Here is a 26706-nt window from a genome sequence, read left to right as displayed (position 1 = left end):
CGGAGTGGAAACAGGCGAAAATACTCCCCCTGCTAAAAAAATCCTTCCTTAAACCCCGCTACACTAGCTAGCTACCGACCTATCTCACTTCTCCCAGCTGTGGCGAAGGTGTGTGAGAAGGAAGTTCACAAACAGCTCTCTGAGTTTGTTGAGACTTCTGGTGCCCTCCACCCAGCCCAGTCGGGACTCAGGGCCTCATATAGCACCGAGACAGCCCTGGTCGAGATGTCGGAGGCTATTAGAGAATGCCTAGATTCAGGCTGAAGAGCGGCCCTGATTTTAATGGACCTCTCTGCCGCCTTCGATACGGTGCCGCATCGCCAATTCTTGGCCCGTCTCTCTAATATCGGAATCTCTGGCCTGGTGTGGGATTGGATTGAATCCTTTTTAGAGAATAGAACACAGCAGGTATGACTGCACCCATTATCTTTAACACCGAGAAAGGTGACCACGGGCGTCCCCCAAGGTTCAACTTTGAGCCCCCTGCTCTTCCAACGTATACGTCACGCCATTAATCCTATCTGGCGGAGGAGCTGGGCGCAAAGATTATAGCTTACGTTGATGATACCCGGCTCCTCTTTACGTGGAAAGAAAACGATATGTCCCCTGACTTATCCAAAACCTGTCTTGCAGAAGTTTTTAAATGGCTAGCGCAGGCCCAACTCAAATGCAATGAGGACAAATCTGAGGTAAACCTCTTTGGGTCCTTCCCTCTGCATTTCAGGGCTGACCTTTGGCCAGAGGATTACCCCATGCCTAGGTCAACGGGGAGTTCAGTGAAGAATCTGGGGGTTTGGTTTAGTGAGGACCTCAGATTCTCACCGCAGATAAAAAAAACTGGCCGGCGTGTGCTTCGGTACACTCAAATTACTTAGGAAATTCATACCATTGCTGCCCAGATCCGCAAAGGAAATGGCCACCCGCGCTCTCATTCTATTGCGCTTAGACTACGCCAATGCCTTATACATCGGCCTTCCTGGCTATCAGCTGAAAAAGCTACAGACCATCCAGAATGCGGCAGCAAGAGTGCTGCTGGGCATCTCTGGTAGGTCAAGTACAAAGCATAACCTCCATGATTTGCATTGGCTCCCGGTGGGTCAGCGTGTCCTGTTTAAAGCTCTTACCCTTGCCCATGGTGCCTTATACAAATCCGGGCCTCTGTATCTCAGGAGACACTTTGATTTCTATGTGCCTCACAGACACCTATGCTCGCAGGGAAATGCCTCGCTGTTATCACTCGTTACCGCCTTGCGAGTAAAGGGGGCAGCTCCCTTTCATTCAAGGGGGCTAAAGCCTGGAATGCCCTTCCTTACGAGCTGCAAAACACCCAAGACCTTAGGCTGTTTAAAAAGCAGTTAAAAACCTTGCTTTTTAATTAACTTCCAGCATCGGCACACGCCTCTTTGTCTCCTTCTAACTGGCTTTCGCGCCGGGACACTCTTGAGTATCCGTGCGCGCTACAAATGTCGGATAACATAACATAAGCTATAGAAGCTAACAAATATCTGCTACAACAGCAGTATCATCTGAAATGTATGCTGCAAATGGCCCGGCCGCTGCCTGCCCTCACTAAAGCTTTTGGCACCTTAAGAAAATCTGCGTGTGATAGATAAAACATAAGCCATTGCTCAAACCATGGCTAAAAGTTAGTGGCATGCGGAAGAGTAGAGGGCGTAGAGTATTATTGAACAAGTTACTTACCTTCAGTAACTATATATCTGTAAGAGACAGATTAGTTTTGGATTCCTCGCCTTAGAATTAGTTATGGATTCCTCATCTTAGAATTACCCCCAGGTATCAGACTGGATCCGGAGAATGTTTTTCCTCAGCAGTACCTCTGCACGTCGATAGGTGGCATCGGTCGACTCCGCGTTAGTCGTTGGCGTCATGGTCACCGGAATGACGTCACAGTATCTACTTAGACGCCACCCTCGCTGTGGTCACCGCTGACTTCAGTTCTTTACATTACATTCCACGCCAGAAGGGCAGAGCCATGCAAGACACTGACTTCGGGTGCACGAAAACTAGGGCCCTGAAAGGGAGTCCCTTACTCTAGAAGTCAGTTCGCAGAACAGGGAGAATGGGTGGGGCGGTGAGGAATCCATAACTAATTTATGTCTCTTACAGATATAACGTTACCGAAGGTAAGTAACTTGTTCATCTGAAAGAGACAATTAGTTACGGATTACTCACCTTAGAATAGATGCCCCAACAATACCAACCCCGTGGTGGGTCTGCAACCAACTTCACACCAGAAAGTCCTGGAGAACCAAACAGCCGAAGAAGCATGCTCTCCGGACCTGGCTGTCCAGGCAGTTGTGTTTGGTAAACGTGTACAGTGAAGCCCACGTAGCTGCCGGGCAGATGTCATGAAGAGGGACTCCACGTCCCAAAGCAGTAAAAGCTGAAGGTTGCCCTGGTGGAATGGGCACCCAACACTACTGGAGGTTCCTTTTTCACCAAGAAATAGCAGATTTTTATTCAAAGAATGACCCATCGAGAGATGGTTCATTTTTGTAAGACCCGACCTTTCATGGTGCCCACGTAGCCAAAGAGTTGGTCATCTACCAGGAATTGTCTTGTGCGAACCAGATAGAAGGAAAGCGCACATTTTGGATCCAGACGATGGAGCCACTCTTCCGCTTTAGAAGGACGCAGAAAGAAGGTGGGCAGAGTGATTGTCTGTCCTATGTGGAAAGAGGTAACCACTTTGGGAACAAAAGAAGGCCTAGTGCGAAGGACAACCTTGTCCGGATGAACAGCCAAGAAGGAATATGCTACTTACCAGTATGCATCTGTTCTTGGCATGTAGAGCTGCAGAGTCACACACTGAGGATAAGATAGCCATCTGGTGTTGGGCTCGGATGATTGCAGGTTGTTGTTGTCTTCGGAAGAAGCCTTTGGTCACGAGGTTGGTGACTCCTCCCCTGGACAACAGTGCGCATGGGCATCCACTCCATCGTCAGATTGTTTTTTCGCCATGATGGGAAAAGATGGAGTGTATAGGAATGAAAGAAAGGATGTCCATGTGTAATGTCTAAGTAAGACGGATGCAGGAACAGATACAGGTCCCGGGGAGGCGGGCGGGCGTGTGTGACTCTGCAGCTCTACATGCCAAGAACAGATGCATACTGGTAAGTAGCATATTCCGTTCGAGGCATATGAGCTACAGATCACACACTGAGGATAGATTATACAGCAGTGCTTCCCCTTAGCGGTGGTCGCCTGTATCTGTTGCAGCAGCTTGAAATAAAGTTTTAAGGACAGCCTGGCCCACTGAGGCCTGTTGTTTGGCCTGCACGTCAACACAGTAGTGTTTAGTGAAGGTATGCGTGGTAGACCACGTGGCTGCCTTGCAAATGTCTAAGGGAATGTTACCTAAGAAGGCCATAGAAGCCCCTATTTAACGCGTGGAGTGCGCCCTAGGGGGAACTGTAAGTGTACGTTTAGCCTTTAGGTAGCATATTTGGATGCATTTAACTATCCACCGGGCTATACCGGATTTGGAGATTGGATTGCCTTTATGTGGTGGTGCGAAAGCAACAAAGAGTTGTTTCGTCTTTCGAAAAGGTTTTGTCCTGTCGATGTAATAAAGTAAGGCTCTTTTGACATCTAAGGTATGTAGGGCCCTTTGAGCTACGGAGTCTGGGTTTGGGAAAAAGACTGGTAGCTCTACTGATTGGTTAAGGTGGAAAGGGGAAATCACTTTTGGAAGAAATTTAGGGTTTGTCCTAAGAACCACTTTGTTACGGTGTAGTTGTAAGAAAGGTTCCTCTAGTGTAAGGGCTTGTATTTCACTTACTCTGCGTAGGGAAGTGATTGCGATAAGGAAAGCTACCTTCCATGTTAGGAATTGTAATTCACATTTGTGCATAGGTTCAAATGGGGGACCCATAAGTCTTGTTAGAACCACATTGAGATTCCACACTGGGGCAGGTGGCAATCTTGGGGGAAGAATTCTTTTGAGACCTTCCATAAACGCTTTGATGGCTGGTACCTTAAAAAGGGACAGGTGTTGCCTATTTTGCAAGTAGGCTGCCAAGGCTGCTAGGTGTAAACGTATAGAGGAATACGCTAGATTGCATCTTTGCAAGTGTAGTAGATAGCAAATGATGTTTTGGATGGAAGCATCCAATGGATGCATGTCATTATTAGCGCAGTAGATGGCAAATCGTTTCCATTTTGCGGCATAACACGCTCTAGTAGTAGGTCGTCTAGCTTCCTTTATGATATTCATACAGTCTGGAGGGAGATTGAGGTATCCGAACTCTAAGACTTCAGGAGCCAGATCGCTAGGTTCAGTGTTTGAGGATCTGGGTGTCTGATTTCTCCATGGTTCTGGGTTAATAGATCCGGGGAGAGGCATAGCCTTTGATGTGGAACTAAAGATAGTTCCGGAAGTGTGGTGAACCAGGGTTGACGTGCCCAAGTGGGAGCTACTACTATTAGCGTTAGCGATTGTTGTTTCAGTTTGCGTACCACAAATGGAACTAGTGGGAGAGGCGGAAAAGCGTACGCAAATCTGCCTGACCAGTTCATCCATAGGGCATTGCTCTTCGACTGTGGGTGTGGAAACCTGGCGGCGAAGGTTGGGCATTTTGTGTTTTCGGGAGTGGCGAACAGGTCTATGTCTGGTTGTCCCCATTTTTGGAAGAAGGGGAGTAGAACCTTGGGGTGTAATTCCCATTCGTGGATCTGCTGCGTGTGGCGACTTAGGAGGTCGGCCACTTGATTGTGGATCCCTGGGAGATGTTCTGCTAACAGGTAGATGTTTTGTGGAATTGCCCATCTCCAGATTTGCTGTGCCAGTTGGAGAGAATGTGTCCCTCCCTGTTTCTGTATATAATACATTGTCGTCATGTTGTCTGTGCGTATGAGGACAGTTTTGTTCTTTAGGTGTACCTGAAAGGATTTTAGTGCTAGGAACACTGCTAAGAGTTCCAGGTGGTTGATGTGGAGCAGTTTCTGTTGACTGGTCCATCTGCCCTGAGTGGTATGGTGAAGGAGGTGGGCTCCCCACCCTGTGAGAGATGCGTCGGTAGTTAGCACAACTTGTGGAAGAGGCTCTAAGAACGGCCGCCCTTTGGACAGGTTGATGGTGTTCCACCATTTCAGTGAGCGAAGTGAGCGACTGTCCACCAACACCAGATCGGTAAGTTGTCCGTGAGCTTGGTTCCACTGTTGTGCTAGACATTCCTGTAAGGGGCGCATTTGAAGTCGTGCGTGTGGGACTATGGAGATGCATGACGCCATCATGCCTAGAAGCTGCATGAACACTCTTGCTGGAAGAGATGGATGAGTTTGAAATTGAGAGATGAGATTTTGTATACTGGCTATCCTGGCAGTGCTGGGATAGGCAATGGCTTTGGATGTATCTATGGTTGCTCCTAGATACTGATGTAAGTGGGAAGGTTGTACATGGGTTTTGGGGTAGTTGATACTGAATCCCAAATTGTGGAGAGTTTGAATTGTGCGATGAGTGTGGAGAACGCATTTTTGGCGAGTATTGGCTTTTATGAGCCAATCGTCCAGATAGGGGAAGACATGGATCTGTTGTCTTCTGAGGTGCGCGGCCACGACTGCTAAGCACTTGGTGAACACTCTGGGTGCTGTTGTTACTCCGAATGGGAGAACTGTAAATTGATAGTGTTGCCCATCTACCACAAATCGTAGATATTTTCTGTGAGCGGGATGCATAGGGATGTGAAAGTACGCGTCCTTGAGGTTCAATGTGGCAAGGAAGTCTCCCTGTTGTAACAGTGGGAGGACTTGTTGGAGGGTAGTCATATGAAAATGATCTGAATGTATATACTGGTTTAGCAGTCTGAGATCCAGTATGGGCCGTAATGGTTTGTCCTTTTTGGGAATGAGGAAGTATAGAGAATACACCCCTGTTCCCTGATGTTGAAGAGGGACTGGTTCTATCGCATGTTTTTGTAACAGGGATTGAACTTCTTGTTTGAGGAGAGAGAGATGATGTGAGGACATTGGACGTTGTTTGGGTGGTATGTTTGGGGGGGATTGTATGAGTTCTAGGCAGTAGCCAGACTGGATAATTTGTCTTACCCATCTGTCTGTGGTGATGGAAGTCCAGACAGGTAGGAATTGTTGGAGTCGCCCCCCGACCGGAGTGGAATGGTCTGGGGGGAGTGGTGGCAAGTCACTGTTTGGTGGCTGGGGAGGTGCGGGTGTTGTTGTTGCCCCGCCCTCGACCTTTGTTATGGTTTCCCCTATAACCTCCTCGGAAATATCCTCTGTTAGGGGATGTTTGTCCAGAATTTTTAAAGGTGGACGTGGTCTCAGTTGCCATGTTTTTGGAGCCTCCTCTATAAAAGGAGCGACGAAAGGAACCCCGGTTTTGAGGAGACTGCAGTGCTCCCATAGACTTGGCAGTCTCATTATCCTTTTTCATTTTTTCTAATGCAGTGTCCACTGCAGGGCCAAATAACTGCTCTTGGTTGAAAGGTTGAGCTAGAATTGCGGTTTGAACCTCCGGTTTAAAACCGGAAATACGGAGCCAGGCATGTCATCTGAGTAAGACGCTAGTATTGACCGCCCGAGAAGCAGTGCCTGCCGCATCTAAGGCGCATTTAATGGAGGCATTAGATATTAACTTGCCTTCTTGAATGAGGTCAGCGGCCTGGGATTTAAAGGGATCAGGCAGATGTTGCAGAAGGTCCTCAAGTTGGTCATAATGCGCCCTATCATACCGGGCTAACCGGGCCTGGGTATTGGCAATACGCCAGTGGTTCGCCGCATGTGCGGCGACTCGTTTGCCTGAGGCCTCTAAAAGCTTAGGCTTTATAACCCCTTTAATCATGGGCAGTATGTGAACAGTTTTTTGTGACTGCTCAAAAGTATCGAGGAGAAAGTCCTCTTCAAGGGGGTCTGTGTGCATAGTGACACCATGGAATGTTGCTGCCCTATTTATTAGTTGGCCAAACCCCAAATGGTCATCAGGAGGGGAGGGCTTGGAGGGGTAGGTAGTGGGGTCAGGCATGTCAGGCATTGGATAAGACCCAGTCACATGTCCAGTGTCGGGATTGATGTAGATCCGCTTTTGAGTAGGATCTGGGCGAAAAAGTTCATCCGGCTCCGAAGGTGGTGGCGGCGACGGCCGTTTCGGGTCTTTATGAACTTTTTTCGGTGTGGACGTAGTTTCGGTGCCGATGAAGTTTTCGGTGCCGAAGGATGTTTCGGTGCCGATGTATGTTTCGGTGCCGATGTAGGTTTCGGTGCCGAGGGACTTTTAGGCATCGATGTCGAAGAACGTTTCGGCACCGGTGGAGACTTCGGTGCCGAGGAACGTTTCGGTGCCGAAGGAGATTTCGGTCTTGAAGCCTTTTTCGGTGCCGACAGTGGTTTTTTCGGTGCCGAGGGTGTTAAAGGCACAATCACATGAGGTTTGCTCGAGCCCGAGCCACCTACAGGCTTAGATGTCTTCGGAGCCGGGCCCGAGGGCGGGGCTTCTGAAGAGGATTTCCGGTTGCGACTGGGCCCAGCTGGCGGAGTCTTGACCACTGTCTTTTTGGATGGGGCAGGGGCAGGGGGGGTGGTACTCACACGCTGCCCTGGAGTGATGAGGTCATCGGAATCGTCGGCCTCGGACACGATCGAGATCTTCGGTGTCATCTTCAGGAACATCTTGAGCAAAGATGTCCTCCGGTTCTGGAGCTGGTTTGGCCATAATATGGCGTCGAGCTCTTCGGTCCCGGAGGGTCTTCTTCGAACGGAAAGCGGCACAAGCTGGACAGGTCGATTCGTTGTGTTCCGGCGACAGGCAGAGGTTACAAACCTCGTGGTGGTCACTGTGGGGGAACTTCGCTCCACACTGGGGGCATTTTTTAAAAGGTGTCCTGTCCATCAGCCGCTTCCGGAACCGGTCCGAGTTGATGTCGACGTCGATGGAATGAAGATTGAAGAGTTAAATCGATTGCTGGAAGTTTTCTGCTGGAGCGGAAAAAGTTCATCCGAACCCAATGGCGGAAAAAAACAATCTGACGATGGAGTGGATGCCCATGCGCACTGTTGTCCAGGGGAGGAGTCACCAACCTCGTGACCAAAGGCTTCTTCCGAAGACAACAACAACCTGCAATCATCCGAGCCCAACACCAGATGGCGACCTTATCCTCAGTGTGTGATCTGCAGCTCATATGCCTCGAACAGGAGGTTTAGAAGAAAGAGCTTGAAGCTCACTCACCCTTCGAGCAGAGGTGATGGCAACCAAGAAGGCAGTTTTCAAAGTTAAAAGTCTGAGAGGACAATTTTGTAGCGGCTCAAAGGAAGCGCACTGAGGCATTACTAAAGGAATAGGAGGGAAGCGATGAGTAATGCCCTTAAGGAATCTATTTGCAACAGGGGACTTGAAAAGAGAAGGTTGATCAGGAAGCCTAAGAAAGGCTGAAATGGCTGAGAGATAGCCCTTCAGAGTGCCCAGAGCAGAGCAATGCTGGGCCAAAGAAAGAATGAACAATAAAACCTCAGAAAGAGGGTCAGAAAGGTGATTCACAGCCTTTGCTGTGCAACATGCCACAAATTTGTTCCATCTACAGGCGTATACCGTTTTAGTGGAGGGACGCCTGGCTGTCAAGATAATACAGACTTCAGGAGAAAGGTCAAAAGCTGTCAACTGCTGCTGCTCAATATCCACGCAAGGAGGTAACGGCTGGACAGATTCAGGTGGAGGAACGTCTCCTGCTGCTGCGACAGAAGATTCTCCCGAAGAGGCAGCCTGCTAAGAGGATCGATGGCCATGTGTAACAACTCGGGATACCAGACTCTTCGTGCCCACTCCGGAGCCACAAGAATGACTTGGGCCCAGTCGTGCTTTATCGGTTTCAGCACCCAGGCCAGAAGTGGTACAGGTGGAAAGGCGTATAGAAGACCGCAACTCCACTCGCGATGAAAAGCGAATAGATCTAACCAAGGCACTTCCCACTGCTGAAGACTCCATTAGTGATCCATCATGCATCTGTGACTGAATTAGTCTGCTCTGGCATTCAGAGAACCTGCCAGGTGTTGAACCACCAGGGATATTCCCAGATGTTCCAGCCATGTCTAAAGGCGGAGAGCCTCTTGAAATGTGGTCCACAACCCCACCCCGCCCTATTTGTTGCAGTACTACATGGCAGTGGTGTTGTTCGTGAACACCTGCACTACACTTCCCCGGACAGAGGGAAGGAATGCCTTTAATGCAACACTAATCGCCCAAAGCTCCAGAAGGTTGATGTGGAGCCCGGACTCCGCTGGAGACCAGAGGCCTCTGATCTCAGTCTCTCCCATTTGGCCGCCCCACCCAAGAAGTGATACATCCGTCACCACTGTAAACTCTAGTTGGGGAAGGGAGAGGGATCTGCCATTGACCCAATCCTGGTTCGTGAGCCACCACTGCAATTGGTGAGCAGTGCCCTCCGAGATCTGGACGCAATCTGACAGATTCCCCTGATGCTGTGCCCACTGGAAATTCAGGTTCTACTGCAGAGCCCGCATAGGCCACCTGGCATGATCCACCAGCAGGATGCAGGAGGCCATGAGACCCAGTAGCCTCAAGGTCATTCTGACCAAAACCCGAGATAGTGGCTGAAAGATCGGAATCATAACCCAAATATCCTGGACTTGCTGCTCGGAAACTGCATTGTGTCCAGAGCCACTCCGATGAAAGGGAGCTCCTGAGTGAGTCAGGTGCGATTTCGGCACGTTGATAGTGAACTCGAGCGAATGGAAGACAACTGGTGGAAGACAACTGCCAGGGGTGAGCCCGCCTTCAACAGCCAGTCGTCAAGTTAGGGGAAGACTGGAACCCCTGATCTGTGCAGATAAGCTGCGACCACCGCCATCCCTTTCCTGAACACCTAAGGGGCGCTGGTAAGGCCAACAGGGAGCACGGTAAACTGAAAATGCTTGTGGCCTACTGTGAACTGTGGGTAACGCCTGTGGGCTGTTAGGACTGGGATGTGAAAATAAGCGTCCTCCAAGTCCAACGCTACCATCCAGTATCCAGGGTCGAGATCACACAGGACATGAGCCAGAGTCAACATCTTGAACTTCTCATTTCGGAGGAAGCGGTTGACGTTCCTGAGATCCAAGATAGGACGCAAGCCCTTGTCCTTCTTGGGCACCAGAAAGTAATGGGAATAACCACAACCTACTTCTGGGACAGGAACACGCTCAATGGCTCCCTGGGCCAAGAGAGATGGAACTTCCTGTTGGAGAAGGGCCAGGTGATTCTCAGACATGCGATGGAATTGATGTGGCATGGATGGAGGGGTAGTCTCGAAGCAGAGGGAGTAGCCCCTTCGGACTATCTGCGAAACCCACCTGACCGACGTGATGTTGAGCCAGTGGGAGAGGTGATTGCGAATCCTGCAGCCCACTGGCGAATGATAGGCTTGAAAGGTCAGACTAGGAGGGTTTGGAGGCTGCTGCAGAGGGGGTGCTGGTGGACAGGCCCGCCCGCTGTCCCCCTCGACCCAAGGCGGTGGGATCCACGTCCTCAGCCACGCAGACCCACGCAGACTCCTCCCAGTCCTCCTCACCCTCTCCTGTGAGCCACTCAGGGATGTAGGAAACATCAGGAGAGAACAGAGGTACAAAAGTACCAGTCGGCGTCGGTCCCGACGCCGGGCGACGTTGGTACATGTCGGCGCTGGTCACAGCTGAGGGACACAACCGACGTCAGAGGTTGGCGCCTGAGGAGGTATCACGAGGTCGACCAGCGCCGATCTGGATCCTTTGGGGCCCAGAGGCGTAGGAGCTGAAGCTGACAACACCGATGGCCTAGAGCCCCCAACCGAGTCCGCGGGCCCAGAGGGCTGCCCAAAGGTGGAATGTAAGACTTGGTAAAAGCATCGAAGCATCGAAGCTGGGCAGTGGTCGCTCAGGGTCCCGGAAAAGCCGGTGTAGACCAGACAGGCTCCGCTGGCGGAGGAGGACTCCCCCTTCTGCGCCCCACGCCGCCTCGGCCCGACGGACAGGAAGAACGCAAAGAGCGACAATGCTTCTTTGCCTTCTTCTTGTGCTACGACTTACCCAAAGACGATGACTTCGATGACGAGTAGTAGCTCCACAACCTGCCACTCGACCAGGACCTCAAATGGCACAGAGCGGACTGCCGGGCCTCGAGAAGCTTTCGGGACTGCTCCCGCAAAGACGTTGGGTTAATGGCCCAGCAGTCGGAGCATGACTGCGGGTCATGGCCGCGCTCCAGGCACCGAAGGCACAAGAGGTGCAGGTCCGTGACCAACATTATTTTGTGACAGGAGTCACAAGCCTTGAAGCCGGTCAGAATTGCCATCCCTCCGTGCACCTGGAGTCGATAGACTTAAAAAAAGGGAGTTGACAAAAGTCGCAAACATCGAATTCAAAAAGTGCCTTGAGGTACCGCTCTCTCCGGATCTGCGCTGGCTGGTGCGGAAAGAGAAAGAACGGACATCAGCGCGTGAGGGCGGCGACTAAGTAGATACCGCAACATCATTCCAGCGACCAGGACGCCAACAACGAATTCGGAGTCGACAGACACCACCTATCGACACGTGCAGAGGTACTGCTGAGGAAAAGAATTCTTCAGATCCAGTCTGATGCCTGGGGTAATTCTAAGGTGAGGAATCCATAACGAATTGTCTCTTTCAGATATTATTATTTATAGATTTATAGAGCGTGCAGCTACCAAACAGGGTCTCCCGGCGCAGGACAAATGGAAGCAGGGCTCTACAGGTGTTCAGGAATAGGAGTAAGGCCAGGCTGCTGAAAAGCAGAGTCTTTAAGCACTTACGGAAAGCTAACAGTGAATGACAATTCCTAAGATTAATTGGGAGAGCATTCCAGAGCTTGGGGCCCAGGTAAGAAAAGGAGTGACCCCTCATAAGGACCAGACGAAACCTGGGGACTGAAAACAATGAAAGACTGGAGGATCTCAACTGTCGAGCCGTTACATAAGAGGTTACCAATCTTTGAATATAGGAGGGAGTAAGGCCACATTTGACCCGAGACATGTAGCAAAGGGCCTTAAATTCAATGCGCTTATTGACTTTAAGCCAATGGAGTTAGTGGAGCAAAGGAGACGCAAAGGCGCATCTAGGCAGATGGAAAAAAAGATGTGCAGCAGCATTCTGAATGACCTGCAACCAGTGGACTGAGGCTTTGCCTGCACCCAAATACAGTACATTGCCAATTTCCAGCCTGGATATCACCAGAGCCTGCAAAACTACGCCTCTACTCTATGCCCTCTACGCCTTGTCTCCAGGCCCTCGTCTCCACACCCTCTACCCATCATCTCCACGCCCTCTACCCATCGTCTCCACGCCCTCTACCCATAGTCTCCACGCCCTCTACCCAGCTTTTTAATTTTAGAGATAGAGGTAGGCAAAGTGCCCAGAGTGCCAGGCTAATGTTGGATTCTCCAAAGCTCTGGGTTATTACCCAGAACAAGCACCTCAGTTTTACAGCCATTTAGCTTCAGGGCTTTACTGGTAGAGAATTATAGGGCGTACAGTAGAGAATGCAAGGGCATAAAGTAGAGAATGTGAGAGCGTTGAGCAGAGGCGCAGAGTAGAGGTGTGGAGTGTGTAGAGGAGAAGAGGGCGTGGAGAAGAGGGCGTAGAGTAGAGGAGAAGAGGGAGAAGAGGGAGTAGAGTAGAGGAGAAGAGGGAGTAGAGTAGAGGAGAAGAGGGAGTAGAGTAGAGGAGAAGAGGGAAAAGAGGGAGTAGAGTAGAGGAGAAGAGGGAAAAGAGGGAGTAGAGTAGAGGAGAAGAGGGAAAAGAGGGAGTAGAGAAGAGGGAAAAGAGGGAGTAGAGAAGAGGGAAAAGAGGGAGTAGAGAAGAGGGAAAAGAGGGAGTAGAGAAGAGGGAAAAGAGGGAGTAGAGAAGAGGGAAAAGAGGGAAAAGAGGGAGTAGAGAAGAGGGAAAAGAGGGAAAAGAGGGAGTAGAGAAGAGGGAAAAGAGGGAAAAGAGGGAGTAGAGAAGAGGGAAAAGAGGGAAAAGAGGGAGTAGAGAAGAGGGAAAAGAGGGAGTAGAGAAGAGGGAAAAGAGGGAGTAGAGAAGAGGGAAAAGAGGGAGTAGAGAAGAGGGAAAAGAGGGAGTAGAGTAGAGGGGAAGAGGGCGTAGAGGAGAAGAGGGCGTAGAGGAGAAGAGGGCGTAGAGGAGAAGAGGGCGTAGAGGAGAAGAGGGCGTAGAGGAGAAGAGGGCGTAGAGGAGAAGAGGGCGTAGAGGAGAAGAGGGCGTAGAGGAGAAGAGGGCGTAGAGGAGAAGAGGGCGTAGAGGAGAAGAGGGCGTAGAGGAGAAGAGGGCGTAGAGGAGAAGAGGGCGTAGAGGAGAAGAGGGCGTAGAGGAGAAGAGGGCGTAGAGGGCATACAGTAGAGGGAGTAAAGACCATAGAGTAGAGGCGGTAGAGTAGAGGCCTAGAGGGTGCAGAGTAGAGGCCTAGAGGGTGCAGAGTAGAGGCCTAGAGGGTGCAGAGTAGAGGCCTAGAGGGTGCAGAGTAGAGGCCTAGAGGGTGCAGAGTACAGGGTGCAGAGTACAGGGTGCAGAGTACAGGGTGCAGAGTACAGGGTGCAGAGTACAGGGTGCAGAGTACAGGGTGCAGAGTACAGGGTGCAGAGTACAGGGTGCAGAGTACAGGGTGCAGAGTACAGGGTGCAGAGTACAGGGTGCAGAGTACAGGGTGCAGAGTACAGGGTGCAGAGTACAGGGTGCAGAGTACAGGGTGCAGAGTACAGGGTGCAGAGTACAGGGTGCAGAGTACAGGGTGCAGAGTACAGGGTGCAGAGTACAGGGTGCAGAGTACAGGGTGCAGAGTACAGGGTGCAGAGTACAGGGTGCAGAGTACAGGGTGCAGAGTACAGGGTGCAGAGTACAGGGTGCAGAGTACAGGGTGCAGAGTACAGGGTGCAGAGTACAGGAGAGGAGTAGAAGGTGTAGAGAAGAGGCGTGGAGTAGAGGAGTAGAGGGTGTAGAGAAGAGGCGTAGAGTAGAGGGGTAGAGGGGTATAGTAGAGGGGTATAGTAGAGGGGTATAGTAGAGTAGAAGGGTAGAGTAGAGGCGTAGAGTAGAGGCGTAGAGTAGAGGCGTAGAGTAGAGGCGTAGAGGGCATAGAGTAGATGTGAGAAAGTGCCATCTTTCTTGCATGGTATGCCCCCACTTTTTGCTGAATTGCTGAATGTATTTTGACTGAGTGTGCCCTGGACTCCTGCCAATCAGGTGCCCAGGGCTTATGTTCCTTCCCTTAAAACCTAAAACCCAAATTGGCAAACCCTGGCCACATGTCAGCCCCTGGTAAATGGTACCCTAGGTACCCAGGGCCTTGTGACCAGGAAAGGCCTCCAACGGCTGCAGCACTTATTGTGCCCCCTTTAGAGGCCCTGTACCCTAACACACACACACTGCCCTTGCAGGCTGAGTGTCTGGGTACAAGACTAAACAGAGTCGACATGGCACACATCCCTGTGTGCCAAGCCCACCACCTACACTGCCCTGGCATACATCAGCCACCCCTCTAGCTGGGTGCCCTATGCCAGTGGTGTGGGCACAGGAGCATGAACCCTGTGCCCCTACAGTACCCAGGTACATTCCTGGGCACTGTAAGTGCAGTGCTGCCATTTAAGAGTACATGGTGCTGAGAGCTCGTTAAACACGAACTCCACAGCACCATAATGGCAACACTGAAGACTGAGAGGTTTGGTATCAAACTTCTCAGCACATTAAACCCGCACTGATGCCAGTGTGGGATTTAATGTACCAAGCACCCCAGAGGGCATCTTAGAGATGCCCCCTGAAACCTAACCTACAATCCACGTCTGGTCTGGGAGGCTGCCTAGGCTGCCACACAGCAGACATGTTGCTGGACCCCTGGGTAGGAGAGCCCCTGCTCTCCTGGGCCTGCAACAATGCACATCCTGGGCGAGGTGCTAGATCTCCTCCCCCAGGATGGGCAGGGGGAAGCTTCAAAGGCATGCCGCCTCTTTGAGTTTCCCCAGGCCACTGGCAGCCCCAACTCTGGCAGGAAGCCTGGCGGAAACCCCAAATAAGGACAGGGGATGTGCCAGCCTGCCAACCCCACCCCTCAGGTGGGGAAGGCAAGGTGAAGCACATCTCCGGGCACTCGCCATCTTGAAGATGGGAGGCCCTACCCAATGAGGACTAGGCTACTGCCCCCCTCCAACAGGAGAGAGGCAGGATAGGGGGTGTACCCACCCCAGGACAGGGACCCATTGGTCCCTGCCCTTCATCTACCTGTAACGCCCCTAAATCTAGTATTTAGGGGCACCCTGAACCTTCCTTCCCCAGATTCCAGATTCCAAACTACAAAGAAGAGCAAGAAGAAAGAAGACCTGCGCAGTGCAGCTGCTAAGAAAAGGGAGACACCAACTGCTTTGGCCCCAGCCCTACCGGCCTGTCGACCCTCGAACCTGCTCCTGCAACAACCTGGCACCTCTTGTGGCTAGCAACCTCACAAACCCCGGAGGACCTGGCTACCTTTTGGCTCTAAGCACCTGGGACTCCCATGAGCAGAGGCTCTGCTCAAACTCAGCATCTAATCCCTGGCATCAGCCCGGAACCGCGAACCCTGCACACACTGCAAGCCTGGCCTGTGCCGGAGTGAACCAAGACCACGGGGACGACCCCACGGCGACTGTGACCCCGAGTCCGGCACCCAAGGACTTCCCTCAACACTCCGGATGACACCTGCAGCCTCAGAAGCAGGTGCACCCCCCAACCGCGATCAACAGAGGGTAAGATTTCCCAACACCAAAAGGCACCGCTGCACCCAGCGCCCTGCGGCCCCCTGTGCCCAACTCCTGGGTACCTACCTATCCTACAACTACCCAACTTACCTCTCGAAGTGGTGGTGGCACCTGAAGAATCTTCGCCCCAGAGCTTGCAGTCTTTTTCTAAACCGGAGCTTTCCCATTGAAACCAATTGGAGAGCCCGAAGGCTCAAAAGCACCCTCCAACCAGCCACACGAGTGGCCCTGGCAGTGTAACCTTTGCACCTACCTACTTCCCCATTTGCCCTGAGCAAGTGACCAGGAGCCCAGCTCCCACAGCCGCGTGGCCTGCTAGTCAGCAGCCACCAACCAAGGCCCCCCTGCCTCCCATAGGATAACATTGGGCCTAACTCACTCTACACCCGGCTGCCCCTGTGCCGCTGAGGGTGTAACAACTGTACCTACCTGACCCTGGGAGACCCCCGAGTCTGTGCCCAGAACCTTAACTTTGCCAGTCGAGTACTTAACTGAAAGCCGATAACTCAATTTTCTCCATAGGGTAACATTGACTGGTTTCTTCTGAAATTTCTTCTAAGTGTGGAGTTTTCAAAACTTAAAATATTCACCAAAAATCAGCCGAGTAACGAAAACGAAAATACTCACCTGCTATTAGGTGAGCTCCCAGTGCTAGATCTTGCTGCCCAGCACTGACCCTGAAAAATATTCACAACCGTATTTACCAGTAACCCAATTTTCTCCCATGAATGTGTGCAACAAATGCTTTACACTGTCCTCTGATACTGCCTTACTGCTCGAACAAGCTACCACTTTAGAGAGTAAGGTTATATTTAACTTTAGCCTCTGCCAAACCTCTGGGGACTCTGGACTCTGTACACACTGTACCTATTTGTGAACAGTATATACAGAGCCACTTTCTCACAGTAGAGGCCGTAGAGTAGAGAGAGTAGAGGGGGCGTAGAGTAGAGGGGGCGTAGAGTAGAGGGGGCGTAGAGTAGAGGGGGCGTAGAGTAGAGGGGGCGTAGAGTAGAGGGGGCGTAGAGTAGAGGGGGCGTAGAGGAGTACAGGGTGTAGAGGAGTACAGGGTGTAGAGGAGTACAGGGTGTAGAGGAGTACAGGGTGTAGAGGAGTACAGGGTGTAGAGGAGTACAGGGTGATAGAGAAGATGCGTAGAGTAGAGGAGTATAGAGAAGATGCGTAGAGTAGGGGAGTATAGAGAAGATGCGTAGAGTAGGGGAGTATAGAGAAGATGCGTAGAGTAGAGGAGTATAGAGAAGAGGCGTAGAGTAGAGGGGTAGACAAGAGGAGTAGAGGGGTAGAGTAGAGGGGTAGACAAGAGGAGTAGAGGGGTAGAGAAGAGGGGTAGACAAGAGGAGTAGAGGGGTAGAGAAGAGGGGTAGACAAGAGGAGTAGAGGGGTAGAGAAGAGGGGTAGACAAGAGGAGTAGAGGGGTAGAGAAGAGGGGTAGACAAGAGGAGTAGAGGGGTAGAGAAGAGGGGTAGACAAGAGGAGTAGAGGGGTAGAGAAGAGGGGTAGACAAGAGGAGTAGAGGGGTAGAGAAGAGGGGTAGACAAGAGGAGTAGAGGGGTAGAGAAGAGGGGTAGACAAGAGGAGTAGAGGGGTAGAGAAGAGGGGTATACAAGAGGAGTAGAGGGGTAGAGAAGAGGGGTAGACAAGAGGAGTAGAGGGGTAGAGAAGAGGGGTAGACAAGAGGAGTAGAGGGGTAGAGAAGAGGGGTAGACAAGAGGAGTAGAGGGGTAGAGAAGAGGGGTAGACAAGAGGAGTAGAGGGGTAGAGAAGAGGGGTAGACAAGAGGAGTAGAGGGGTAGAGAAGAGGGGTAGACAAGAGGAGTAGAGAAGAGGGGTAGACAAGAGGAGTAGAGAAGAGGGGTAGACAAGAGGGGTAGACAAGAGGGGTAGACAAGAGGGGTAGACAAGAGGAGTAGACAAGAGGAGTAGACAAGAGGGGTAGACAAGAGGGGTAGACAAGAGGAGTAGACAAGAGGGGTAGACAAGAGGGGTAGACAAGAGGAGTAGACAAGAGGGGTAGACAAGAGGAGTAGACAAGAGGGGTAGACAAGAGGGGTAGACAAGAGGAGTAGACAAGAGGGGTAGACAAGAGGAGTAGAGAAGAGGGGTAGACAAGAGGAGTAGAAGGCGTAGAGGGCGAGGCGTAGAGGGCGAGGCGCAGAGGGCGTGGCTTAGAGGGCGTGGCTTAGAGGGCGTGGCTTAGAGGGCGTGGCTTAGAGGGCGTGGCTTAGAGGGCGTGGCTTAGAGGGCGTGGCTTAGAGGGCGTGGCTTAGAGGGCGTGGCTTAGAGGGCGTGGCTTAGAGGGCGTGGCTTAGAGGGCGTGGAGTAGAGGTGCAGAGGGCGAGATGTAGAGGCGTAGAGGGCGTGGAGTAGAGGGCGTGGAGTAGAGGGCGTGGAGTAGAGGGCGTGGAGTAGAGGGCGTGGAGTAGAGGGCGTGGAGTAGAGGGCGTGGAGTAGAGGGCGTGGAGTAGAGGCGCAGAGGGCGAGATGTAGAGGCGCAGAGGGCGTGGAGTAGAGGGCGTGGAGTAGAGGGCGTGGAGTAGAGGGCGTGGAGTAGAGGGCGTGGAGTAGAGGGCGTGGAGTAGAGGGCGTGGAGTAGAGGGCGTGGAGTAGAGGGCGTGGAGTAGAGGGCGTGGAGTAGAGGGCGTGGAGTAGAGGGCGTGGAGTAGAGGGCGTGGAGTAGAGGGCGTGGAGTAGAGGGCGTGGAGTAGAGGGCGTGGAGTAGAGGGCGTGGAGTAGAGGGCGTGGAGTAGAGGGCGTGGAGTAGAGGGCGTGGAGTAGAGGAGTAGAGGCGTGGAGTAGAGGAGTAGAGGCGTAGAGTAGAGGAGTAGAGTAGAGGAGTAGAGGCGTAGAGTAGAGGAGTAGAGGCGTAGAGTAGAGGAGTAGAGGCGTAGAGTAGAAGGCGTAGAGGAGTAATTGTAATTGTAAAAATCACTCATATAGCGCATGGCTACCCGTAGGCATCCCAGCGCTTTTTGGCAAAAAGTGACCCTGGGCTAGTCCGATCTACATTCTTATTACACATTAAATTCTAGGAAATAAAAAGGTTTTAAGTTTCTTCCTAAACTGAAGGAAGATATGTTCCTGCCTCAAATAACCCGGGAGGGCATTCCATTCTCTTGCTGCTTGCAGAGAGAAGAGTCGGCCGCCCGAGCGGGCTCGCTTTATCCTAGGAATAGTTGCCAGGTTGTGTTCACTCGAGCGGAGATTACGTTGGGGCCTATAAGGACTTATCATATTTTCCAAAATGGAAGGGCCTTCTCCATGCATGATCTTGTATGTGATGCAGAGAGATTTGAATCGCACCCGCTCCTTCACCGGGAGCCAGTGGAGCGATCTTAAAGCTGGCTTCGCCGACGTATAACGACTAGTTCCAGTCAAAATCCTGGCAGCGTAGTTCTGAGCCACTTGCAAAGTTTTAAAAGTGGAAGTCGGAGCCTCAAGGTATATAGCATTCCCGTAGTCGATTCGTGATAGGACCAAGGACTGAACTACGGTCTTCCTTGCTTTTTCAGGAAGTTGAGGCAGGATTTTGCGCAGGGATTTCAGTATCCCATGGCAAACTGCAGAGGTCTTTCTGGCTTGAGTTTCAAAGGACAAAACATTGTCGAGCCAGAAGCCTAAGCTCTTTATTTCCGGCTTGGGCGATGCTATAGCACCCATACGGGCAGGCCAAGCTAGATGATCGGGAATATCTTGTTTTCCTAAGAGCTTCAGTTCAGTTTTTCCTCTGTTGAGTCTAAGTTGAGACAGATTCATCCAGTTTATTACCACCTCCAAACAGTTAGCCAGATTGTTCGGGGGGGCGTCTATTTGTTGCAGAGAAAACACCAACTGGGTGTCATCTGCATAACTTATTAACTGGATGCCAAACGGAGCAACTAGTTCCGCCAACGGGGCCATGTAGACATTAAACAGTGTGGGGCTAAGGGACGACCCCTGTGGTACCCCACACTGTAACGCTAACAGGCGAGAGCAGTTATTGCCCTCAAACACCTGAAAATATCTTTCCTCCAGAAAGGATCTAAGCCACTTCAAGGCTTTTCCGGTTACCCCGATGTTTCGGAGTCGAGTCAACAGCAGATGATGGTTAACTGTGTTGAAGGCGGCGCTGAGGTCCAGAAGGATAATGGCAGCGCTGCCACCTGCGTCCAAAATCCTTCTGGCCTCCTCTACCACCCTCAACAATGCTGTTTCAGTGCCTTGTCCCTTTCTGAATCCTGTCTGGGATGGATGGAGAAGATTATGCTTCTCCAGAAATGCCGCCAATTGGATGTTTGTCAATTTTTCGGTTAGTTTCCCCATCCCAGGTAACAAAGATACCGGGCGATAGTTAGCCGGGTCTTCTGGGTCGAGGTTCGACTTTTTAATCAAAGATCTGACCATGGCCACTTTCCACGCCTTTGGAACCGAGGCCGATTCCAGAGAGGTGTTAACCATCTTAATTACCGGTTTACTGATGGTTGGGAGTGCCTGGTTGAGAATTTTCATGGGGGCTGGATCTCGTGGTGATCCACTTTTTATACTCCTCATCAGAGAGGGGAGAAGCTCTTCCGTGAGGGGGGCAAACTCAGAGAGTGTTGGACATTCCCTTCTTTCCTCCCGAGGAGGCACCCTGTGATGTAAAGCCGGGTCCAATACCGGGATCGTCTCCAGAATTTTATATATTTTGGTCTGAAAGTAGTTCGCCATATCCTCGCATCTTGTATCCTGCTCGTCTGCTATTACGGGGGGATCTGGGATTTTAGTCAGGAGCTTCACAATCTTAAACATTTCCCTGGGGGCATTGACGGCGGATTCGATTTTGTTCGCAAAAAAAGCAGTTTTAGTGGTGATAAGAGAATTTTTGTATTTCTTCAGTATGATTTTATAGCTGATCTTCCTATCAACACTAAAATCCTTCCGCCAGTAACGTTCTGCCCTTTTACATTCTTGTTTCAATAGCCTTAAGTCTGAGGTAAACCATGGGTATTTCAGCTCTCCCTTCCTAATTGTTGAGGGTTTTTTCGGTATAAGTTTATCCAGGGATTGGGTGATCCACTGATTAAAGTTGTTAACAGCCACTTCCACATTGGAATTATCCAATGGCTCGCTGCTTTCTAACAGTCCCTTCCATTTGTCCACATCAAGATTTGTCCAGGATCTTATTAGAGCTCTATCTGAGGAAGTGGTAGTGCTTGTCCTGGATATTTTACAGTAAAAAAGAATCACCGAGTGATCCGACCAAGGGACAGGATAAGGCTCCATGACTGTTATAGTCGCAACGTTAGTAAAAATGGGATCAAGAGTGTTTCCTGACTTGTGCGTGGGACTCTGAACCTTAAGGTTAAGGTTATAGCTCTCTAGGTCATTTTCTAGGTCTTTCGCTGCCCTATCTCCTAGCTTGTTAAAATGGATATTGAGATCTCCTAATAGCAGGAAATTCGTGGTCGTACAGACCCCGCCTATCACCGCCTCCAACAGGCTCTCATGAAATGTACCAAGAGGGCCTGGTGGTCGGTAGATCAACAGCCCTGCTATCGAGCTCTCATATGAGGGATGGAGGGTAAAATAAGTACTTTCACATCCCTGAATGCTCGTATCCTGTAGACGGCAACTTATGTTCTCCCTATGGATAATTGCAATCCCTCCTCCTGTTCTTCCTGGACGGTCTTTGTGCTGTACTATGTATCCTGGGGGTAGTGCCTCGACCAAATCTGGGTCCGAGTGTTCCCCCAGCCAAGTCTCCACCAGAAACAGAGCATCAAGATCTCTGAAGGTGATTAGGAGTGAGATTTCCTCCTTGTGTCCAGGCAGGGATCGACAGTTAAGTAAGGCCATCTTTAGGGTTGTCGTCAGTTTGGTCTCGTCGGAAGCCTGTTCCGATACGAGAAAAGGGCAATGATTACATGCTCGGTGGCCTTTCATCAGGTCTAACGTATGTAAGCACCAGGGAATAGTTGTTCCCTTACAAACTAGAAGGTCAGCACGAGTATAAACTCTTACCTGATCAGAGTGTCTGAGCCCGAGGCCCGATCGTGCGCGAACGGGCGCAAACGGGCTTTCCTCTGGCGCACCTCCGGCGCTCATCAGGCGCTCCTGCTGCGCGTAAACGCTGCGCGTCCTCATGGCCCGTTTATAAAGGCACTCCTCCCAAGCGCGTGAGCGCTAGAGCGCTACTAACGAAGATGGCGCCGACAAACGGCGCTTCCTCAGCGATTCCTCAATGATTATGGCGTCCTAGATGATCCGGGGCCCGCTCTAGAAGCGGCGAGTAGTTCGCCAATGCGATATTTTAAATGCAAGTGGGGGGCAGCATGCGCGCTCACAGCGCAATTAAAATCCAGGTAAAAATAAACTATATTCAACCTAAGTATCAAAATTAGGAGTTCTTATATTAAAAAGTATATTTCGCTAGCGCAGCGTGCTTCTGTCCTGCAGCAATACAATGTTGCGCGGCAATACAGTGTAGCGCGGCAATACCCTAGGGGGCACCTTGTTCCAGACTGAACCCACCTGAGTCTGCGGCTTATGAAGGCACTCCTCCCAAGCGCGTGAGCGCTAGAGCGCTACTAACGAAGATGGCGCCGACAAACGGCGCTTCCTCAGCGATTCCTCAACGATTATGGCGTCCTAGATGATCCGGGGCCGCTCTAGAAGCAGTGAGTAGTTCGCCAATGCGATATTTTAAATGCAAGTGGGGGGCAGCATGCGCGCTCACAGCACAATTAAAATCCAGGTAAAATAAACTATTTTCAACCTAAATATCAAAATTAGGAGTTCTTATATTAAAAAGTATATTTCGCTAGCGGAGCGTGCTTCTGTCCTGCAGCAATACAATGTAGCGCGGCAATACAGTGTAGCGCGGCAATACCCTAGGGGGCACCTTGTTCCAGGCGTAGAAGGCATAGAGGAGTAGAAGGCGTAGAGGAGTAGCGGGCACAGAGTAGAGGAGTAGCGGGCACAGAGTAGAGGAGTAGCGGGCACAGAGTAGAGGAGTAGCGGGCACAGAGTAGAGGAGTAGCGGGCACAGAGTAGAGGAGTAGCGGGCACAGAGTAGAGGAGTAGCGGGCACAGAGTGGAGGAGTAGCGGGCACAGAGTGGAGGAATAGGGGGCACAGAGTAGAGGAGTAGCAGGCACAGAGTAGAGGAGTAGCAGGCACAGAGTAGAGGAGTAGCGGGCACAGAGTAGAGGAGTAGCGGGCAGTAGCGGGCACAGAGTAGAGGAGTAGCGGGCACAGAGTAGAGGAGTAGCGGGCACAGAGTAGAGGAGTAGCGGGCACAGAGTAGAGGAGTAGCGGGCACAGAGTAGAGGAGTAGCGGGCACAGAGTAGAGGAGTAGCGGGCACAGAGTAGAGGAGTAGCAGGCACAGAGTAGAGGAGTAGCAGGCACAGAGTAGAGGAGTAGCGGGCACAGAGTAGAGGAGTAGCGGGCACAGAGTAGAGGAGTAGCGGGCACAGAGTAGAGGAATATGGGGCACAGAGTGGAGGAATAGGGGGCACAGAGTAGAGGAGTAGCAGGCACAGAGTAGAGGAGTAGCAGGCACAGAGTAGAGGAGTAGCAGGCACAGAGTAGAGGAGTAGCAGGCACAGAGTAGAGGAGTAGCAGGCACAGAGTAGAGGAGTAGCGGGCACAGAGTAGAGGAGTAGCGGGCACAGAGTAGAGGAGTAGCAGGCACAGAGTAGAGGAGTAGCAGGCACAGAGTAGAGGAGTAGCAGGCACAGAGTAGAGGAGTAGCAGGCACAGAGTAGAGGAGTAGCAGGCACAGAGTAGAGGAGTAGCAGGCACAGAGTAGAGGAGTAGCAGGCACAGAGTAGAGGAGTAGCGGGCGTAGAGTAGCGGGCGTGGAGACGAGGAGTAGCGGGCGTAGAGTAGCGGGCGTGGAGACGAGGAGTAGCGGGCGTAGAGTAGCGGGCGTGGAGACGAGGAGTAGCGGGCGTAGAGTAGCGGGCGTGGAGACGAGGAGTGCAGGGTGTAGAGAAGAGACGTAGAGTAGAGGAGTACAGGGTGTAGAGAAGGGGAGTAGAGGCGTGGAGTAGAGGCGTAGAGACGACGAGCAGAGGGCCTGGAGACGACGAGCAGAGGGCCTGGAGACGACGAGCAGAGGGCCTGGAGACGACGAGCAGAGGGCCTGGAGACGACGAGCAGAGGGCCTGGAGACGACGAGCAGAGGGCCTGGAGACGACGAGCAGAGGGCCTGGAGACGACGAGCAGAGGGCCTGGAGACGACGAGCAGAGGGCCTGGAGACGACGAGCAGAGGGCCTGGAGACGACGAGCAGAGGGCCTGGAGACGACGAGCAGAGGGCCTGGAGACGACGAGCAGAGGGCCTGGAGACGACGAGCAGAGGGCCTGGAGACGACGAGCAGAGGGCCTGGAGACGACGAGCAGAGGGCCTGGAGACGACGAGCAGAGGGCCTGGAGACGACGAGCAGAGGGCCTGGAGACGACGAGCAGAGGGCCTGGAGACGACGAGCAGAGGGCCTGGAGACGACGAGCAGAGGGCCTGGAGACGACGAGCAGAGGGCCTGGAGACGACGAGCAGAGGGCCTGGGGACGACGAGCAGAGGGCCTGGAGACGACGAGCAGAGGGCCTGGAGACGACGAGCAGAGGGCCTGGAGACGACGAGCAGAGGGCCTGGAGACGACGAGCAGAGGGCATAGAGTAGAGGGCATAGAGTAGAGGGCATAGAGTAGAGGGCAGTGTACAGGAGGCCAACTCACTGACGCTGGGAGTCTCTTGGCTTTGGCTGGGCTCTGGGAATGACTTCTCCTTGAGCAGGACACAGCAGGCACAGTCCCTCTCCCTTGCTAGCCACCAGGTTCAGCAGGTGCAGTCTTTGTATGCCGATTTGATGGTGCAGCCAAGCAATCCTTCTTCGGTCCTTTCACACAGTTGAGATAAGAGTTTGGTAGGGGAGCCCTAATTATGCTCAGAAAATACCCTCAGGGCAGGACAAGTTTTGTAGCTAATGGACTACCAGGGTCCCTCTCCACTTCCTGTGAAGTATGGCATCTGGGCATCCCAGGATGCACTATTCTGCCCATTTCCAATATGCCAGTACCTCTCTCCCGGCATGTGTAGCTCCCTAGCCCGACACAGAGGTGTGGCTACCAAGGAGGTTACACACCCCTAGAAAACTGGTTTGGCAACTTGTTTCCCCCTCTACTGTCCCATGTGCCAACTTGTCTTCCTGAACAATGGAGCAGCCCCTCTCCCAAGTGTTACCCATTTGCCCTTCAAAGGTTGATTCTCCTTTTAATGTCGCTTTTTGGGCTAAATCAGAGTGGTTTCCTGCAGGAGAGAGGAGACACCTCTTTCCAGAGTAGGCCCCTATTGTATCCTTACCTGGGAGTCATTAGCACCACTCCTCAGGAGGGCAGAAAGCTGTCTCAGCTACAGGACCCCATGTGCAGCTAGTATGGGCACAGTGGACTAAAGGCAACAAAGTGGCAACTTTGCTAGAGTTGCACACTGCAACTTATTACATTAATTTCGACCTGAGACTCAAGCCGGGCTTAATGTAACAAGTTGTTGCATACCTTGGATGACGCATAGCTGAGGTGTAACTCTGAACTCACCAATTGGGGAACCAAGCTTTCCCCAAAGTAAAAACTACAGTTGACAGGGATATGGGAGGAGGCTGAAAACACAAGCACTCAGTGTTTGAACGCAAAAAACATAAGCAGCTCAAAAAAGGAGCAGTGGAAGGACACAAGAACTCAGTACAAGCTCCAAGGGAGGGTCAATCACAAAAACAGGAGAAGACACACGTATGCCATGACAAACGGGAGTGAAGTAAATGCGAGCAATGCTGAAGCTAACCAATGGTAAGCTATTGGTGGACTGCAAGTCCACAGCATGCGCTCTGTAGGCGAAACCACAAAAGGAGCTGGACCTAGAAGGAAATGAAGGGGGAATGGCAGAGCTCAGAAGGAAAGACTGAGAATGGCAAGGCCCAGATGGAAGGTGAGAGGCTCTGCAAAGAAGAAGGGGGTGGAGCAGGACCTTGAAAGTGGAAGGGCAAAGACACAGACCGAAGACCCAGAAAAGTGGAAAGTGGTCAGACGATGGGGGTGAAAAGGGCCTAGTAGCTAAAAGGGGCACCCCAGTGCAAGACCGGCAGGCTGGTAAAGAAAAGCAATTGGAATGCCTAGCAACCTGATGGGCGAATACACCATTACACAGGTAACGTGTCATATGGGGAAACTCCAAGCAAGATGACAAAGCAGCATAGGGAGGCCAAGCAAGGGGAGCTATTCCACAGGCAAGCAAACCAAGTGGCATGCCGGGCTGCTCCACGGGCCAACATGCAGGCAGGGAGAGCTAATCCTTGGGTGAGTGGCTGAAGGACAATTGGAGGTAGTCTTTGATTAGAGGTGGTGTAAAGAGTGAAAAAGAAAGGCGTACATGACTATAGTATTTAGCCGATGTAGACTACTTTCTCATCCTATGGTACAGATCAAGCTTTAAGATCTTTGTGTTCTGAGCCCTCTGTGATTAACCAAGCTCAGTCCAGATGTGTTCAAAACTCTGATATGCCTTAAAAGAGGAATTTTTTTCCATAAATCAGAAGCAATGCTCTTTCTGGTACTATGGCTAATCTCTGGCTACATCTTACTTCCTAAAACCAAGAAAAGACTTCATATTATATACTGGTGCTCTAAGCATGTTAACATTCACATATGTTGACAGAATCAAAAGTAACTTCTTTACCTGGAGCAAATTTTCCACGAAGAATAGAGTCCAGAGTGATCTCATCCTCCCCAAGAGCCTCCAACGTCACTTCTGGGAACAGCAGTAAACTGCTCTTTACCCGAGCCACTTGGTCTTGCATAATTCAACCTGAAATAACAAAATAGTTTGAACACTTTTTTTCTTTCTTCTAGAGTATTTGTTTTCAACTATATCCCACATGTAATTGTATAAAATATAATTTATTTTTGAAAGGGTATTGTCTAGCTCAGTCCCCCCTGGA

At 51.5% G+C, this 26706-nt stretch overlaps 1 protein-coding gene across 1 annotated transcript in view; it reads right to left on the bottom strand.

The window, feature by feature from the left end:
• AHCTF1 (AT-hook containing transcription factor 1) overlaps window positions 1-26706 on the bottom strand; it is a 1022752-nt gene that overhangs the window by 941621 nt on the left and 54425 nt on the right. Inside the window, exon 2 of the mRNA XM_085612122.1 lies at window positions 26445-26573. Within this exon, the coding sequence (XP_085468248.1) occupies window positions 26445-26565 (121 nt within the window). The 5' untranslated portion in view covers window positions 26566-26573. The remainder of the gene's footprint in view (window positions 1-26444; window positions 26574-26706) is intronic.

The sequence above is a fragment of the Triturus cristatus genome, chromosome 6 (assembly GCF_964204655.1).
Source record: "Triturus cristatus chromosome 6, aTriCri1.1, whole genome shotgun sequence".
Classification (NCBI taxonomy): Eukaryota; Metazoa; Chordata; class Amphibia; order Caudata; family Salamandridae; genus Triturus; species Triturus cristatus.
Note: the sequence above shows the minus strand (reverse complement) of the source record. Positions and strands in the feature narration are given on the sequence as shown.